The sequence below is a fragment of the Phyllostomus discolor genome, chromosome 12 (assembly GCF_004126475.2).
Source record: "Phyllostomus discolor isolate MPI-MPIP mPhyDis1 chromosome 12, mPhyDis1.pri.v3, whole genome shotgun sequence".
Lineage (NCBI taxonomy): Eukaryota > Metazoa > Chordata > Mammalia > Chiroptera > Phyllostomidae > Phyllostomus > Phyllostomus discolor.
The window spans coordinates 31727514-31745419 of record NC_040914.2 but is presented as its reverse complement, the minus strand read 5'-3'; the positions used below and the strand labels follow the sequence as shown (position 1 = coordinate 31745419).

Here is a 17906-nt window from a genome sequence, read left to right as displayed (position 1 = left end):
AAAGCCTTGGCTAGTGTGGGTCAGTGGATTGAGCACCAGCCTGCGAACCAAAGGGTCTCCGGGTTCGATCCCCAGTCAGGGCACATGCCTGGGTTGCTGGCCAGGTCCCCAGTAGGGGGTGTGTGAGAGGCAACCACACATTCACATTTCTCTTCCTCTTTCTCTCTCCCTTCCCCCCCCTCTAAAAATAAATAAATAAATCTTTTTTAAAAAAGGAAGAAAGAAAAAATGAAAACAAAGAAAAGTACACTCAGAATAACCCTTCCTATTCAATATACAACTAGAGGCTCTCCACAGTATAAATTTAGGAGGTTCCACATGGAAAATTTAAAAGATAGAATCTATATAAAATACTATTAAAATTAATAAGATGTTGAAAGGTAGCTGGATATAAGATCAATAGCAAAAAAAATTCTTCTCCTTGTGCCATCAATAAAGAATTCTAAGTTGCAACTTCAATAAATGTAATTTATATTTAAGTACGCCATTGTCCATAGCAAAGGAAATGCGTATTCATCAAGGACGAAATCTGACTAAAAAACCTGCCAAGGTTTTACGGAAGACATTCAATATTTCATTGAAGGATATCAAATTAAAATAAATAACACTTTCTGATCGCACAGTTCTGTGTTTGCTTTAGAGCCCTACTTTCACACAGCCCCAGTGAGTTAAATAATAAAAGACGCATTGATTTATTCCAATCGAAACACCCAAAGTGTTGGTGGAGGAACGTTTCAAACTGATTGGATGATTCACATGGAAACGCACAGACTCCAGACTGGCTTAGGCACGAAGGACCCTGGGGCCCGGGGGCTTCCCTACTCGTGATTGATGCTGTCGTATGAGAGTCCCGTCCTCTCTTCCCAGTTTTACTGAGGCATAACTGACACGGAGCACTGCGTCAGTTTAACGGGTGCCCCACGGGGGGTCGTGCCTGTGGGGGGGGGGGGGAACGATGACCACGGGAGGTTCAGTGAGCCCCTCTGTCACCTCATGTAAAACGGCCACGTGTGTCTGTGTGTGTCGTGAGCACGTGGCTGATCCCTCTCAGCAACTCTCAAGTTTATCACGAAGTATTATTGACTGTAGGATGTCTTATTCTTACAACGGGTAAGTCTATAACCTCATACCAACATCCTTCTGTTTCTGCCGTCTCCCCTACTGCTGCCCCTGGCAACCACCACCGATTTGGAGTCCACTTAAAGGGACCATAGAGGATTTGTCTCTTCTGTCTGATTTACTCCACTCAGCATCGTGATCTCCAGGCCCACCCGCCTGGCCACGGTGGCTGAGTGTGCTCCCCTGTGCGTAGTCACCCACCCGGGCTGGACTGCGGTGGCCTCTATGGGCTCTGGAGTCACTGATCCCTGTCATTCGCTGTGAGAGTCAACGGGAAGCCTAGGTCTCTCTGGTTTAGAAAGAACTGACCACTGAAAAAATATTATTTTTTTTAATCCTCTTCTGAGGATGTGCATTGATTTTACAAAGACAGGAAGAGAGAGAAACAGAGAGAGATAGAGAAGCATCATGGGAGAGAGAAACATTAACCCATTGCCTATTGTACTTACCCCACTGGGCACCAAACCCACAACCTAGGCATGTGCCTGAGCGGGGATCAAACCTGCGACCTTTTGGTTACAGGACCACGCTCCAATCAAGTAAGCCACCCAGCTAGGTCAGGACCAACATTTTTCATTCAGTCCCAAGTCCTAAAAATAACGGCAGATGCGCTCTGGCTGCCGTAGCTCAGTGGATTGAGCGTGGGCTGCGAACCAAAGCATCGCAGGTTCGATTCCCAGTCAGGGCACATGCCTGGGTTGCAGGCCACAGCCCCCAGCAACCGCACATTGATGTTTCTCTCTCTCTCTCTTTCTCCCTCCCTTCCCTCTCTAAAAATAAATAAATAAAATCTTTTAAAAAAATGACAGCAGATGTAATCTAGGCGGGGCCTGGTCTGTCTGGGAAACCTCAGCCGCGTGTTTTCAGGAACAGGGCGGGGCACCTGCCTCCAGAGAGTGTAACAGCCAGAAGGCTGTTCCCGCAGGCAGAAGAGGGGCAGACAGGCGGATGGAAGGGTGGGGACACATCTCCCCAGGCCACCGGGAAAGACACCAGTGGGGGTGATTCCGGGGTAAAACCTACAATGCATTAGACACGCAGCCTCTCACCAGGGAAGTCTGTGGGATCTCTTGGAATCTCTGTGGCTCCCGCCTTTCATTCCGCGTGGCTCTGCTTTAGCCAGGCGGAGCAGAGGGTCATAAAGGATTTTTTCTCTCTTGGTTTTCTGGGTCGGCACAGCCTACTTGCTGGCGTCATAAGATAAATAAAAAATATTCAATGAAACATAACGCACAAGGTCCATAAGCCAAGACTTGTGCTATAAAAATAGAAATATAAACTAGTCACACAAGTTTCTGTATGAATGCTTACATATAAGTTCTGCTACCGTTGACAAAACAGAATGACTGTGGATCTGCTTGATGGTTATTTATCTGTTAACCTTGATTTGATTTTTTAACTTTTTTTATTGTTGTTCAAGTACAGGTATCTTTACTTTCCCCCAACCCTCCCCGCCCACCCCAGCCATCCCCACTTCCGGCCCTTGATCCCACCCCCCTATGGTTTTGTCCTTTTGTCCTTCATAGGTGTTCCTGAAAACCCTTCCCCCTCCCCTCTTATGCCCTCCCACCTCCCCTCTGCTGATTTTATTTTATTTTTAAATCAGTCCATTTTTAAAATTTTATTTTTGATTTTAGAGAGAGGGGAAAGGGGGGAGAAAGGAAGGGAGAGAAACATTGATGTGAAAAAGAAACATTGATCGGTTACACATTCCCTGACCAGGATCAAACTCACAGCCTAGGTGTGTGTCCTGGCTGGGAATCGAACCCACAACCTTTGGGTTGGCGGGATGACACCCAGCCCACTGAGCCACACCAACTGGGACTGTTACCTTTCATTTGATTTGATTTGATTTTTAAAATATTTTATTTATTATTTTTAGAGCAAGGGGAAGGGAGGGAGAAAGAGAAGGAAAGAAACATTAATGTGTGGTTGCCTCTTGCACGCACCCTACCAGAGGCCAGGCCCGCAACCCAGGCATGTGCCCTGACTGGGAATCGAACCTGTGACCCTCTGGCTCACAGGCTCATGCTTAATCCACTGAACCACACTAGCCAGTGTTACCCTTGATTTTAAACATGCAGTGAATTCAATGACTTAGGCAATGAATTCAGGCAAAAATAGCTCATCAAGCAATTGTCTGTTGTGGAATTAATGTGTGTATCTATCTCCTCTACCAAGTAATATGTTTGTTTTGTGTCTTTTACAGCAACCAGTAAAATGCCTCCCACAGCCATAACTATGATAAAAATTAGATTTGACACCACCAGCATTTTCCTCCCTTTCCAAGTCGATATTGTTGAAGTTACACATTTTTATGCAAGTCGGTCACTTAACAAAAGAACTTAGGAATTATGTCCCCAAGTTACCTTTTTAACCCAAAAATCCTGTCTTCACATTGGCCATCTTTCCTGCAGGCGACTACGTCGTCATGACGATCTATTTCGAACTGAGCCGGCGGATGGGCTACTTCACCATTCAGACGTACATCCCCTGCATCCTGACCGTGGTCCTGTCCTGGGTGTCGTTCTGGATCAAAAGAGATGCGACGCCGGCCAGAACAACGTTAGGTGAGTTTCAAAAGAGAAACTCTCTCACCACATAGTGTCGTTTCAGTACAGAAATATTCATAACAAGGCTTCCGATGACAGGGAATTCCAATGTAACTAACTGATCCCAGGCGAGGGCTGCGAGGGCCATGCTGGGATGGTTCCCAGTAGCCAAGTTAGATTATTCCTCTTGACAGTCGATTCCATGGGGGCCGCTTGCACAAAGTTGGGGTTAGGGAGTCAGGTATATCACTGGTGTCCTCTGATGTATGCACCAACGTCATGATGTCACCATGGAGACGTCATCCCAGCCCGGGATCAGCCACTCAAAGGCTTCATACATCAGTGTGAGGAAATAAAAACCCAATATCGGTAAAAAAGTCTCTTAATAAAAGAGTGTCTGCTGGTGCATAGAAACTTTACCAGCGAACAAGAAAACGGTCCGTTTTTTCTGCTGTAAGCTGCACACGAAAGCTCAGAGTCTGTTTGTGAATTTTCCTCTGTCCCCCAAAGTCCTCTTGGTAAAACATTCCACTTGGGTGGTTCTAGAATTATGCGCCATGTTCTATAGATCAGTGTTCCCTGATGATAGGAATTTTGTCTGACTTTCAGTATTTTGGTATGTGAAGACAGGGAATGCATAAGACTAAACAGAGAGGTCATTTACTGCTGAAAAATTGCTTTCAGAAAAGAGGGATCTACCTGATTTTAAAAATACTTTTTGAGTCTCTCATATGACATGGTGCTTTTGCTGTGTTTGTTTTTATTCTTTGTGCGACAACAAAGTACTGTTTAAGCAAGATAATTTAGCATTTAATGTCCTCTACCGATGTTAGTTTGGCACACTTACAGAAAAGACGTGATAGAATTGGTAAGTCAGATGGAAAAGGTATCATGTACAATTAATAACTATTCTAGGAGTTGTGAGCTGCACGCCTCCACTGTCATAGGGAGCGGGACTGTACCAGTCAGCTGTAAGACGTTGTCATAGGTGGTTACGTTTGCACACCTGACACTATGGAAGTCTTATCGAAGAGCGGTTATGGAAGCATTAAGAGGCAGAGATACGAGAAAACCACAGTGATAGCATATAACAGATTCACAGTCCAGATGAGTGAAAAATGCCATTAACACCAGCATATTTAGTTGATACATCAGAAAGGCTAAGCCGGAGAATAAAGGGGTCCCCTAGACCTCCTCTAAATAAGCTTAACCCAAACCTTGACCATTTCAAGGAGACCTTCCCCCCACAAATTAACTGTCATAAGAAAGGATTCAATATACTTTAAAAAAAAAAAAAAGATAACATAGTCTTTATAATGTATCACCCACAATACTGAGTGCACAATAAAAAATTACTAGCCATTCAAAGAGGTAGCAACATGTGACCCATATTCAAGGAAAAATAGGGTCAATAGAAAAAGACATGGGCTTTCGAACAGCTTTTATCTGTTCAAAAAAGTTTGAGGATGTAAAGAAAAACATAATCGTAATGAAGAAACAGATGCATAATCTCAGCATTTACAGTCTATTAAAAAGCAAATTCTAGAATGAAACATATGATAGCTGAACTGAAGAACCAACTAGGCTGAAGTGCAGATGGAAGATGGCAGGATAAAAGGTCATCTCTAATTAAATTCACATAAAATTGATCGAATAGGAAGAAGAGGGTTAAAAGGATTTAAGAGAATAAACAGAGCTGCACTGATCCCTGCGACAACATGAAGACATATTACATGGCTATAATTCGGGGTTCAAAATGAAAAGAACAAAAGAATGGGGTAACGAATTCTTCGGAAAAAAAATGAAGTTAAAAATCGCCAGATTTAATGGAAAACACCTATCTACTAATTCTGTAGGTATGACATAGTCACCACATTTGTTAAAAAGCAGAATTGGATTCTTACCATGATTTTTTTCATAAACACGTGCCTGCCACTGGTGTAGACTCTGAAAGGGCACATACCATTTTTATATGAAGCATCAGCACTTTGCCACCTACAGTTAGGAGAACCTGGCCTTGCATGGTCCCTGTGTGGATTCGAAGAAGGTAATCGCTGTACATTACCTGATGCCGAGGAGGCCCAGAGCAGGGTGAGGCTCTGAGTTCTAGGTCAATATTCTTCACACCTGGCAGGCAGCCCACCTCGGGGATCCGGCTCCTTCTCCACATGGCCCCAGGGTGCAGGGGTGGGGGTAGCGCCCTCAGCAGGTACAGGGAACCAGTCAGCAGGAGCTGTGGTGTTTCAGCCAAGCTGGGAGGGAGCTCACTCACCCGTCATAACGCCTAACCCCAGACAGACATTTCATAGCATTCCCACTGAGCCACAGAGGGGGTGAGAGGTCAAGTCCATGTCCTGGGAGCCCCTCTGGAGGACAGGCAGCCTTCGCTCCTTTTATGTGACAGTGACCCGCTGACCTCCCTCCCCTTCATGTTTAGCAGCCCGCATGCCTTTGTTCACTTGGTTTTCCTTCTAAACTACCCATGACACGCATGTCGATTTCCTAAATCTTTCCCACAGTCTCCAATTACATCTCTAGTGTGACCCTCACGTGTGAAATGGTCCAGGTCAGACCAATGCTGTGTATTATGAGTTTACTAGTTGACAGATGGGTGAGTGACGAACGCATTCCCTGCACAGCGTTCATGTAAATGCCTACGATGTGCTGGGCTCGCTGGGAAGCGAGCACAGGTGGTGAGCAAGATGCAGTTTTGCCCCTGCGGGTCAGCCAGTCTGTTGATCTGTTCAGGGAGAGAGACTGCCACGACATGCGCAAGGTTTACCACGATGACGCAAACCGACAAACGAGCAAGCAGGGCGCAGGGAAAGCCCAGGGGTGGTGTCGGGGTGCGCGAGGCCCGCTCTGTGCCGGGCGCCGGAGGTGAGGGCGCCTCGGAGGTGGCAGTTCGCCAGTTTCATAGAGAAGGAGGAGTAGGAAGGAAAGTGTACGTGGTCCGGAGAAAACCATGAGCCGTGGAGCCGAAGCAACGTTATGGCACGCCGCACGCTGCCTCTTCGTTAAAACATATTTGAAAGACAAAATGTCAAACAATTGGGGAATGACTGAAAAAAAGGAAAGGTGTCAACTTCATGCAGGTATTTTAATGTTCTTGGGGAGACTGCGATGGAAATTTTACGGAAGCAGGGTTTACGAAATCGTAGACATTAATGTGTAAAAGCAATGTCACGCTCACAAGTGTCAAGGAGGGTTCATGTAACAACGCAGTGTCGGAGGGGAGGGGGGCGGTGGGGCCCTGTGACAACCCGGCGCCTGTCCCCACGCAGGGATCACCACGGTGCTGACCATGACCACGCTCAGCACCATCGCCAGGAACTCCCTGCCGCGTGTGTCCTACGTCACCGCCATGGACCTCTTCGTGACCGTGTGCTTCCTGTTCGTGTTCGCCGCCCTGATGGAGTACGCCACCCTCAACTACTACTCCAGCTGTCGGAAACCGGCTGCCACTAAGAAGAAAACGTCGGTGGGTGCCCGATTTTTAGGGAAGGCATTGGGGAGGCTAGTTTGAGGTAAATGATGGGGGAAGGGAGGGAGAAACAGAGGGAGAGAAACTTCCATGTGTGGTTATCTCTGGAGTGCCCCCTAATGGAGGACCTGGCCTACAACCCAGGCATGTGCCCTGACTAGGAATCGAACCAGTGACCCTTTGGTTCCCAGGCTAGCACTCATTCCACTGAGCCACACCAGCCAGGGATCCTTAAGGCTGTTATACAACAGAATATAAATAGCTAACTCAACAATACTTTAAGGACACAAGACACAGGTTCAGAAGATAGGAAGGTCACCCCCCTCTTGAGGTCCACCCACCAGTGACTGGGAGGAATGTCATCAGACTTAAAATATCATTCATACCTGGGGGGATGGACAATGCAGATTTTCATAGCAGCTTTGTAATGATTTTTTTCTGTGTGTGTTTTTTTTTCAGTTATTACCTCCAGATTCCTCAAGATGGATTCATGAGCGAATAACCCTACAAGCTCCCTCCGTATGTATTAGCATTGCAGGTGCAAATATTTCTGTGAACTCTTACTAGACTGAGATAGAAGAAGTGTTATTGCTGATGTATGGAAGAACAGTGCGCACCCTGCCTTCAAAATGTGTTTGCTTTTTAAAAAATGTCCAATTTAGTGCCCTGGCTAGCGTAGCTCAGTGGATTGAGCACGGGCTGCGAACCAAAGTGTAGCAGGTTCAATTCCCAGTCAGGCCACATACCTGGGATGCAGGCCATGGCCCCCAGCAACCGCACACTGATGTTTGTCTCTCTCTCTCTTTCTCCCTCCCTTCCCTCTCTAAAACTAAATAAATAAAATCTTTTTTAAAAAAAGTCCAATTTAGAACATTTGAAAAATAAAGGGGCAGAATCCATCATAATCCTTCTACCCGGGGATTCATGCAGAGCATGCGCATTTCTGTTTTGTATGTCAACAAGATGTTATGAACAAGCTTCTGTGTTAGATGATTTTTAAAAAAGATTTTATTTCTTTATTTTTAAAGAGAGGGGAAGGGGAGGAGAAAGAGAGGGAGAGAAACATCAATGTGTGGTTGCCTCTCACGCGCCCCCTACTGGGGACCTGGCCTGCAACCCAGGCATGTGCCCTGACTGGGAATCGAACCAGCAACCCTTTGGTTCTTTGCCAATGCCCAATCCACTAAGCTACACCAGCAAGGGCGTAACACCCCTTTTTTATTACAAAATCTTTTATTACAAAATCATTCTGTCACATAACAATATAACACTCAAGCATACCGTGGGACATTTTAGGTGAAATGTTCAAATTTATACTATAAATTATTACACCCATATTATTACCCTGCCAACCACACTCACTCAGGTGCTCCTTCTGCTGGGCCCTGCGTTGTGTGTGTTGTATTTTATATGACATAAAACTGGATATAGTCACAAATAGAGTGTATTAGGGACAGTAACCAGTTTTTTGTTCAGTTTATAGCTCAGCTTTCCTTGGCAACGTCGTCACCATCATTTCATGTGCCTTTCCCCATGCACGTTATCTGAAGTCTCCTGTGGCCCAATCTGTCAGCCTTTCCTTCCGTGGTCTCTGCCCCCTGTGTCCCCTCTGCCCTTAGAATGACGAGTCCCCTCGCCTTCCTCTGAGGCCAACTCTGTGTCATAAGCGCTTTTGTGGATCAACTCGCTTTATCCTCCAACAAACCCAGTCTACAGATGAGGAAACGGTGGTAGGAAGAAATGAAGTCCTGTGAATAATGACCAAGATTTGTCCATTTAAAAAAATATTACACTTAATTATTCATGCCTCTGAATTTTCAGTCTATGGCTTGAGGTAAGAATCTATTAAAAATGTGAAAGCCCTGGCTGGCGTAGCTCAGTGGATTGAGCACAAGCTGTGAACCAAAGTGTCGCAGGTTCAATTCCCAGTCAGGGCACATGCCTGGGTTGCAGGCCATGACCCCCAGCAACCACACGTTGATGTATCTCTCTCTCTCTCTTTCTCCCTCCCTTCCCTCTCTAAAAATAAATAAATAAAATCTTTTTTAAAATTTTTGAAAAACATGTCTTTGAACAGTGAGGTGAATACCCCTTTCTTCATATCACAATCTTTATATCTAATCCCTTTCACATATGGTAAAGCACAATTAATTTTAGGCTGTAATAGAGAATAAAAAGCATTTATGTGAGCAAAAAGGGCCACAGACCAGGAGACAGTTGGAGGCCGCAGCCTGAGCTGTGTCCCGCTGAGGCAAGAGGCAGCTGCTTTTCACCGAGAAAGGTCCCACCCAGGCTCCCAATGAGGTCCACCGCATGCAAATGAGGTTTCCAAATTCCTGCAGTCCTGATTGGTCGGCGTTCTGTGTCCCATGCGTGTGGGTCACTATGCAGCAGCTGTGATTGGATGCGATTGGTCTAAACAGGAAACCAGGAGCTCCCTCCTAATAGTTGACTCCGATGGCGGAGTCAAGCAGGAAGCCTAGAGCTCAGGCTGAGGTTCTTGCTGGTGTACAGGGTGCGTGAGGCGCCCGCCAGCAGACGGCCACTGGACTCATTACGTGTAAAATCTGGACCCCTGGTTGGCCACGGGGAGTCCATCTCAGCAGATAAATTTCTTGTCAGAGTCCGTGGTATCACTGCCCAATTACGCTGGATGCTTCATGCCTGTCTGGAGAAAAAAAATTTTCTCTACCCTCCCGTGTCCTTTCTGCTGGTCTAAAAATTAGATCCAATGAGACAGATGAACAAGAGAAATATCTAATTACATATGTATGTGCAGGAGAGGTTCAGAGACAGGAAGTTCAAATGAGGAATAATCAACATTCTGAGCTACGGATGATGTAAAGCATCTCAGGGCATCAAAGGGTCCTCACAGGACCGTAAGAAGGGCAGGGGTTCAGTAATTAGCAACCTGCCTCACCCTGTGGGTACGTGAAAAGAAGTTCTCTCTCATACTCTCGTACTGTGGGCAAGATCCCTAATTCAGATTCTTCTAGAACAGCAGTTTGCAACCAGTGTGTTGCAAGAATTTTTTTAATCCTCACCCAAGAATGTTTTTACTGATTTTAGAGGGACAGAAAGGAAATGAGAAAGAGAGAAACATTGATGTGAGAGAGAAACATTGATTGGTTGCCTCCCAGACACGCTCTGACCAGGAATCGAACCCACAACCTTTTGGTGCGTGGGACAATGCTCCAACCAATTGAGCCACCCTGCCAGGGCTGCCACATGAATTTCTAAAACATGCAGTACCTGACTATTTAGTCAGGGGCACTGACCTCTTTTCCCTTAGATTGTCAAATAAAAAAAAATGACAACAGCCAACAGAACCACAGAACCTGCAGTGTGAATTAGTCAAAGTTTTACCTCTTTTCTTTTTTGTCAGACTGGCAAAAAATATTTTAAAAATTTTGGTGTGCTGCAGAGTTTTAGTAATTAGTATATGTGTACCATGAGGTGAAAAATGTTGAAAATCGCTGTTCTAGGTCATTAAGGGAATGGGGTGAAGAAATTTCTCTTCAGTCTGCAGGGTTTGGGCTGCCTTTCACTCAAAATAATCCTGGTACCAGAGAGGCACATTTTGGGGTGAGTTGTTCTGAACTGTCCCGCCCCCCTCCACCCACCCAGACACCAAGGGTGGTTTTCTCGCTGCTAGTCAGTAACTTACGTTTGGTGCATTTCCATCTGCTCCTGAGGAGGCCGCCTGGTGATTCGCTCTCTGCACATGGGTATCAGCACAGTTCTGGCTGCCCAGCCCTGCCCAGCGAACATCCAGATGCTGCAAACAGTGAGGGCTTCCTGTGGGAAACAGCTTCCTGTGGGAAACAGCAGCCCCAAAGCATCGGGGAAGGGTGGGCGTGGTCGGGGCAAGTCAGATGGAGAATCTGGGAGCCCCGAGGGGACATCACCCCACCCGCCAGGGGTTGGCAGGAGAGGAGGAAATAGTGACACCTGAGTATGTAGACATGACACCTCAGAAAGAAAGGATCCCTTAACAAGGAGGAAAATGAACTCCTTCCCCCCGGAACCAGAGTTTCACCAGAAGGAAGAAAGAAACATCCAATCAGAAAAGAATGAAGAAACAAGAATTCAAAAAAAATGAGGAGAGGCTTAGGAACCTCCAGGACATCTTTAAATGCCCCAACATCTGAATTATAGGAGTACCAAAGGGGAAGAGGAAGAGCAACAAGTGGAAAACTTATTTGAACAAATAATAAAGGAGAACTTCCCCATTCTGGCAAAGGAAATAGACTTCCAGGATGTCCAGGAAGCTCAGAGAGTCCCAAAGAAGTTGCACCCAAGGAGGAACACACCAAGGCACATCATAATTACATTACCCGAGATTAAAATGAAGGAGAGAATCCTAGAAGCAGCAGGAGATAAGGAGACAGTTACCTACAAAGGAGTGCCCATAAGACTGTCAGCCAATTTCTCAAGAGACCTTACAGGCAAGAAGGGGCTGGAAAGAAGTATTCCAAGTCATGAAAGGCAAGGACCTACATCCAAGATTGCTCTATCCAGCAAAGCTTTCATTTAGAATGGAAGGGTAAAGTGCTTCTCAGATAAGGTCAAGTTAAAGGAGTTTATCATCACCAAGCCCTTTTTATATGAAATGTTAAAGGGACTTACCTAAGAAAAAGAAGATAAAAAATATGAACAGTAAAAAGACAGCAAACTCACAGTTATTAACAACCACACCTAAAACAAAAACAAAAACATACTAAGCAATTAGAACAGGAACAGAACCACAGAAATGGAGATCACAGGGAGGGTTAGCAACGGGGGGGGGGGGGAAGGTACAGAGAATAAGTAGCATAGATGATAGGTAGAAAATAGACAGGGGGAGGGCAAGAATAGTATGGGAAATGGAGAAGCTAAAGAACTTACGACACATGGACATGAACTAAGGAGGGGAAGTGGGTGGGAGAGGGTGTGCAGGGTGGAGGGGAGTGAAGGGGGAAAATGGGACAACTGTAAAAGCATAATCAATAAAACATTTTTAAAAAGAATTTCACTCAGAAGAGAGGAAGCAGCAGGCCTTGAAGAAAGTGCACAGAAAAACAATTCACGGAGAGAAAGGGGCGGAGACACGAAACCGTCAACAATAGTCCGCACAGCCGCAGCCAAAGAAAAGGGGCTTTTAAACAGTTGCTGGTGATTGTCAGCATCTTCAACCGGGAAGATGCACAGGCCTCAGCCGGCTGCCCGCCCGCCGCTCTCACCAACCAGGAAAAGCAGAAACTGTGGCCTCTGAGCGCAGGGACAGGAGCCAGGGACAGATCCCGCTGACAATCGCACGTGTGTTTTGGGGCCTGCTATTCAAACTCGTCTGGGCCTGGGTTGCCCAGCGCACCCATGCTAAGCTAACGCCTGTGGCGCGCAGCAGCCCGGGCGTCCAGGCAGTGCAGCCGGTCCCCAGGGGTCGCACGGGCACAGCCCAGGGCCCGGCGGGCTGCAGGGGGCCTGGAAGGCTCTCAGCCACGACCGCTCTGCACTTGGGGCAGTGTCTGAGGTCACCGTGACAGTGGCGAGGAAGACAGGTAAGAAAGCGCTTCAGTGATTGGGTGTATGGCTATGGAGGACTCTCAACATTTTAAGTTTTATTTCCATTTTGTCAAGTGGAATTAGCTTCATTTTGAAACCTCGAGCTGGAAATGGCGAGCTCTCGATGACCCAAGCAGGTGTCTACGTGGAGAAAGAGGGGACAGCAATCCGGCTGACACTGTCAGACACGCAGGCAGTTGTCACTCAGCGAAGGCCGGTGTTCCAGCTGCAGCTGGTCGGGTGCCCTGCAGGTGCCTCCAATGCTCCGTCGCAGGGACAGGAACCAGCTGTTCTCAGCAAACCCGTGACTTCAGAGCCACTCGGGTTTAGGGACCACGAACCTAGATATGTGTCCACATTCGAACCCGAGGGGCAGCAAGGCAGCGAGGTGGCCACCGGCGCAAGCGCAATGGGCGGCCCTCAGTGAACTCGGGGTCCAGGACCGCCCCCCACCAACTCAGGCCGGTCCTCACACAGACACGCCCAATGACAAGGATGCCCCAAAAGCTACCAGCAGGGACGCTGAGTCCCTGCACCTCCACCTGCGTGCCTCTGGCGTGTGACTCCACGCCTCTGCAAACACACACAGTCAGACTAACAGCCACAGCGGAGGGGGCCAAGTTTCCTCACAACAATAGTTTTTGGTAAAAATACAAGAGGAAGTCGCAAGGCCCCTCTATCCCGGAGCGTGGCACAAGTGTCTGGCCAGCAGTCGAGACCTGGGCTTGTTCTCCGCCTCTCCCGGGACTTGGGCACCCACCGTGTCCACGGGCAGGACTCCGTCCTCGGCTGGGCCCGCACAGCCGAAACGAGAGCAGACGGGCGACTAGGTGGCGCAGTGGAGTGGAGAAGGGTGTCCTGCTGGCAGGCCAAGAGTCAGCACGCAGTTCACAGGAGTTTGGGAGACCGCAGCAGCATGCGCCAAAGAAGGAACAGGCGCCTTTGGAGCCGCTCTGCAAGGTCAAGGGGAAGAACGGGGCCTCTCACTTGGGGGCGGGCATCTGTCAGCCGCCCCGCCCCCTGCCTCTGTCTGGCCCCCCGCTGACTGCCCACCCCAGGAGGAGAGTTGGGAAAATGAAGTGAAACTTCCCACCACACAGATTTGGGGCGAGTCCAGCCACCACGCGCGCAAAGCTCATTTTCTACCGGAATCACACGGAACCAGAAGATTCTGTCATCAGTGTCCTGTACACTTTCTTTTTTACCTCTAATTGGGGGGGGGGGGCAATTTTTGTCTGCACAATTCAGTACCATTCAACACGCAGGGCTTCCAGACGGCCCCTGATTCCCAGCGGGCTGATTTAGGGCATTTCAACGTTAGCGCGGTGAAAGGTGGTCCGCATTCTTGGGGAACCGCAGGGCAGAGCTAGGATGTTGGCGGCAGGTGCGTTCAGCATACGCCTCACTCACGAAACTGCCGATGGGCGTGTCGGGACATAACCCCCCTGTGAGCTGAGCATCCGTATGCCTCATATGACGTACTTACTCCAAACCGACAGAAAAGCAGGCAGAACAGGGACTCGCGATGACTGACAGCCGTTTGAACACGTGCTCCACCCAGGAACCCGATGAACAGAACTAACAAAGGAGCAAAGCAGAACCGGGGGCAGGGACACAAGGAGCAGACTGCCAGGGGCCGGGGGGGAGGGGGAGGGGGGAGGAGGGGAGGGGTCTCATCCAACAGGGATGAATGACCCGTGGGCTTGGGCAACAGGGTGGGGATTGAAGGGGGGAGGGGCAGGGCAGGGGAGAGCAGTTTGGGGAAAAGTGGGGCAACTGTAATAGAACGACAATAAAAGAAAAAAGAAAAAGAAAATATGCTCGGCTTTCCACACCCATAATGCAAGAAATGCAAGTTTTGAGTATTGCACTGCATAATTCTTGCATGCCATTTGCATAGATTAAATCCGCAAAGACGGCACTCCCCCGGGGGCAGGCGGGGCGGGTGGGGAGGGTGCGGGGGGCGGGGCCGCGGCGGGGTGTGCGGGAGACCGAGGTCGCCCGCGCCTGTTGCTGGCTGTGTCGCGGGCTGTTCTTAGCGCGTTTCACGGTGACTTTTGTGTCTGTCTCTCCTTGCCCGCAGAACTATTCGCTCCTCGACATGCGGCCGCCGCCGGCCACGATGATCACGTTCAACAACTCCCTGTACTGGCAGGAGTTCGAGGACACCTGCGTGTACGAGTGTCTGGACGGCAAGGACTGCCAGAGCTTCTTCTGCTGCTACGAGGAGTGCAAGTCGGGCTCTTGGAGGAAAGGGCGGATCCACATAGACATCTTGGAGCTGGACTCGTATTCCCGCGTCTTCTTCCCCACGTCCTTCCTGCTCTTCAACCTGGTCTACTGGGTCGGCTACCTGTACCTCTGAGCGCTGCCGGTGGGGAGGGGGGTGGCGCGCTTGGCACCCCCCCCCCCCGAGCCCCACCCCCTGCGCCCCGTGCCGGCCACCCGCCCCAGACCAGTGAGGACCCACCGGGGTAGCACGAGGACTCTGCTCAGTGGGTCTGAAGTTCCGCCTCCCCTCTGAGCAGCGTGGGAGAACGTGCCAAATATTTCCATTGTGTACTTCACACTCACACCCACGCACACGCGCGCACACTCACACGGGCTGCGTTTCCACCCCTTCCTGAATCTGTACCTCGGTGGCGTTCACGAATGGTAGCAGCTGCCGATTATTCTTGCAAAGACATCTGTCGCCCGGCGAGCAGACACGTGAGACGCTCTCTCGGGCCGTGACCTTCCGGAGCTTTCCTCGGCTGCCCATGGGGACCCCGCGCGCACCTGTGCGGAGGCGCTGCTGCTTGGGACATGCTCACACCGACCCGAGCCCCGGGCCCCCAGGCAGCCCGAGTTCCAGTGTGAACGGCAGCGCGTCTGGAGCCCGGCTCCTCCCTTGGTGGCCTGTTTTGTTGTGACACCCTCATCATTAGCCCACCTTCCTTCTCCTAATACCCTCACCTGGGCTGGGGAAGGGAGTGCGCGCATCACCGCTGAGTTCCCAGAGGAGGAAAAAATACGATTTTCAGATGCTTTCATGTTGCTGAAATCAACGGCGTGGGTTATCTCCGGACGTCAGAAGGTCATTACTTTGTGCCAAACCACTGAAAATCGGCCGTATCTGAGCCTCCGGCTGGCAGACGGGTGGGGCTGAAGTTTGGCCTGTTTCCCTCGGAGGTGAGTCCGGCCCCCCCCAGGGGCAAACCCGGAGTGCGCGCCCGCTGATGATTCGCCGTTACAGGTTTGAGGATCATCTTCATCTTTCAAAGGAACGCATACACCGTTCACAAGCCTTTGTCTCGAAAACGTTTTCCAGAGTGTGAAAGAAATGGAGGTGGGATTTTTTTTAAAAAACTTGAGTGCGTATTAACTCTCGAGTCAAATCACTGTAGACGCAAAAAAACAAAAAAATGAGTAATGGCTGCCATCAGTGGTATATTTTGATGAACAACAACAACAACAACAACAACAAAAGCTTTTATACTTTGAACTACGGAGACATAGCAAAATCCCAAAGAAAACCTTCCCTGAAGTTATTACTCTTTTGATATTTTTGTAACACAAAACCAACTTGCTTCGTGATGTTAGTTCTTTGTTACCACAGGATGTCACTACGTATATATTTCCCAAAACACTTGGGAAGTTTCCCACCACTGAGAACGAAAAAGAAAAGAGAAAGAAAAAAAGAAAAGCGCTACCAGCTCATTCATGACACCTAGTCATCACTAAAATTTCCATACTAAAATTTGGGTACAGAATCTTTATGCGCCTCACCCAGAAAATGGAATTAATTTTATTGGAAACTGTAGAATTTTATTGCAATTATCTGTTGGCCATATTGTCATTTCTCAGAGAAAAGGGTAAAACACGATGGAGAGAGGGTATATATAGATATATTTTAAAGTGCCGATTTCACAGGATTTACTGGGTGCCGGCCAGACACAGAAGGGGCTGGGAGTGGAAGCGGCCCGGAGAGTTGAAATGAGAGAGTCGGTTTCTTTTCCTGAACGTCACTGTGGATCACGTGAGTGCGAATTTACGGTCACGTGGTCATCCAGTTCCCAAGGGTCGAATCTGTAGTGCGGGAGTGTGCAGCCAGCGGGCCCCCCTATCCCCGCCTTCTGGCCTGACGGCTACCATACAGTCTGCAAGCCACGTGGCTCCTACTTAGCAAACCCAGTTTAAAACCTAAGATGATAAATATTTGCAGGGAAACAGGTTGAATCTATTGGCCTCGCCGAAATTTCTGCTGCCTTTGGAGTTTCACCTGCTGGTGTACAGACCGCCCCCTGCCCTCAGTGGCCAGGGGGAGGGGAGGGACACCGTGCCCACGGGACCTCAGGCTGTGACACTGGAGTGCTGTGTTTGAAGGCGACGCGGCTCACGGTCGGTCCTCTTCAAACACAATGTCCAATTTCATGAATTTCCAATTTTTCACAATAGGAAGAATTTCAACCCGTTGCATCTTAAAAGAAGTTCCGAAGGGAACTGAATTTTCTAGTGAAATTCTTCTCGGAAGGGAAGTAGCCTAAAAGCATTTTTATGGCATAGATTTGGCCTAAATTTACCTTAAATTTTGTTTATTGGCGTCTCTTCTTTCCAAGCTACGCAACACCTGGAGTGACACACGCACACAGGAAGTCTACACCAATACCCACGGAGGCTTCCCCCAGCCTGAGCAGGCCCACTGGTCCAAACTCCCCGGTTCACGGCCCCTTTCCCATGCAGGGGGGCCTCTTCGTCCCGACAGACTCCAGCAGGCGTGCGCTGGTGGAGCACTGATTAGAGGCCCGCACACGCAGCGACTCGCACGCTGGCCTGACTAAAAAGAACTGACCCATCCCCGGAGCGCACGCCCCGCCTGGTCTTCCACAGGCTGCCCTTTCGAGGTCAAGTTCTTCCTTGTCTTGGTCCTGACTCCGGGGAAGAGCTTCTCAGGCCCCAGCCCAGGAGGGGGCGCACGCGAGCGCGGCGCAGGGGGAGGCTGAGACTGCGCGTGTTCATGTCAGCGTGCGTGCGTCTGCCTTCTGGAGGGCGGGACAGGAGCGCAGGGACAGTGTGTGGGAAATGAGTCACACTCACGGGAGGGCTGTCCTTCCCTGCAAGCTTGGCCAGCAGGGTACCCACGGGGCACACCGCGTGAGGCTGTTCCATGCAGACCCCACACCCTTCCCGCCCCCCTCATCCCCAATTGCTTTGCGGGGAGAGTCGGG

General features: G+C 49.1%; 1 protein-coding gene across 1 annotated transcript in view; it reads left to right on the top strand.

Moving 5' to 3' along the window:
- GABRG3 (gamma-aminobutyric acid type A receptor subunit gamma3) overlaps positions 1-15843 on the top strand; it is a 346751-nt gene extending 330908 nt beyond the window's left edge. The window contains exons 7-10 of the mRNA XM_028503676.2: positions 3537-3689; positions 6956-7152; positions 7615-7674; positions 14783-15843. Coding sequence (XP_028359477.1) covers positions 3537-3689; positions 6956-7152; positions 7615-7674; positions 14783-15064 — 692 coding nt within the window. The 3' untranslated portion in view covers positions 15065-15843. The remainder of the gene's footprint in view (positions 1-3536; positions 3690-6955; positions 7153-7614; positions 7675-14782) is intronic.
- Positions 15844-17906: the final 2063 nt, after the last annotated feature.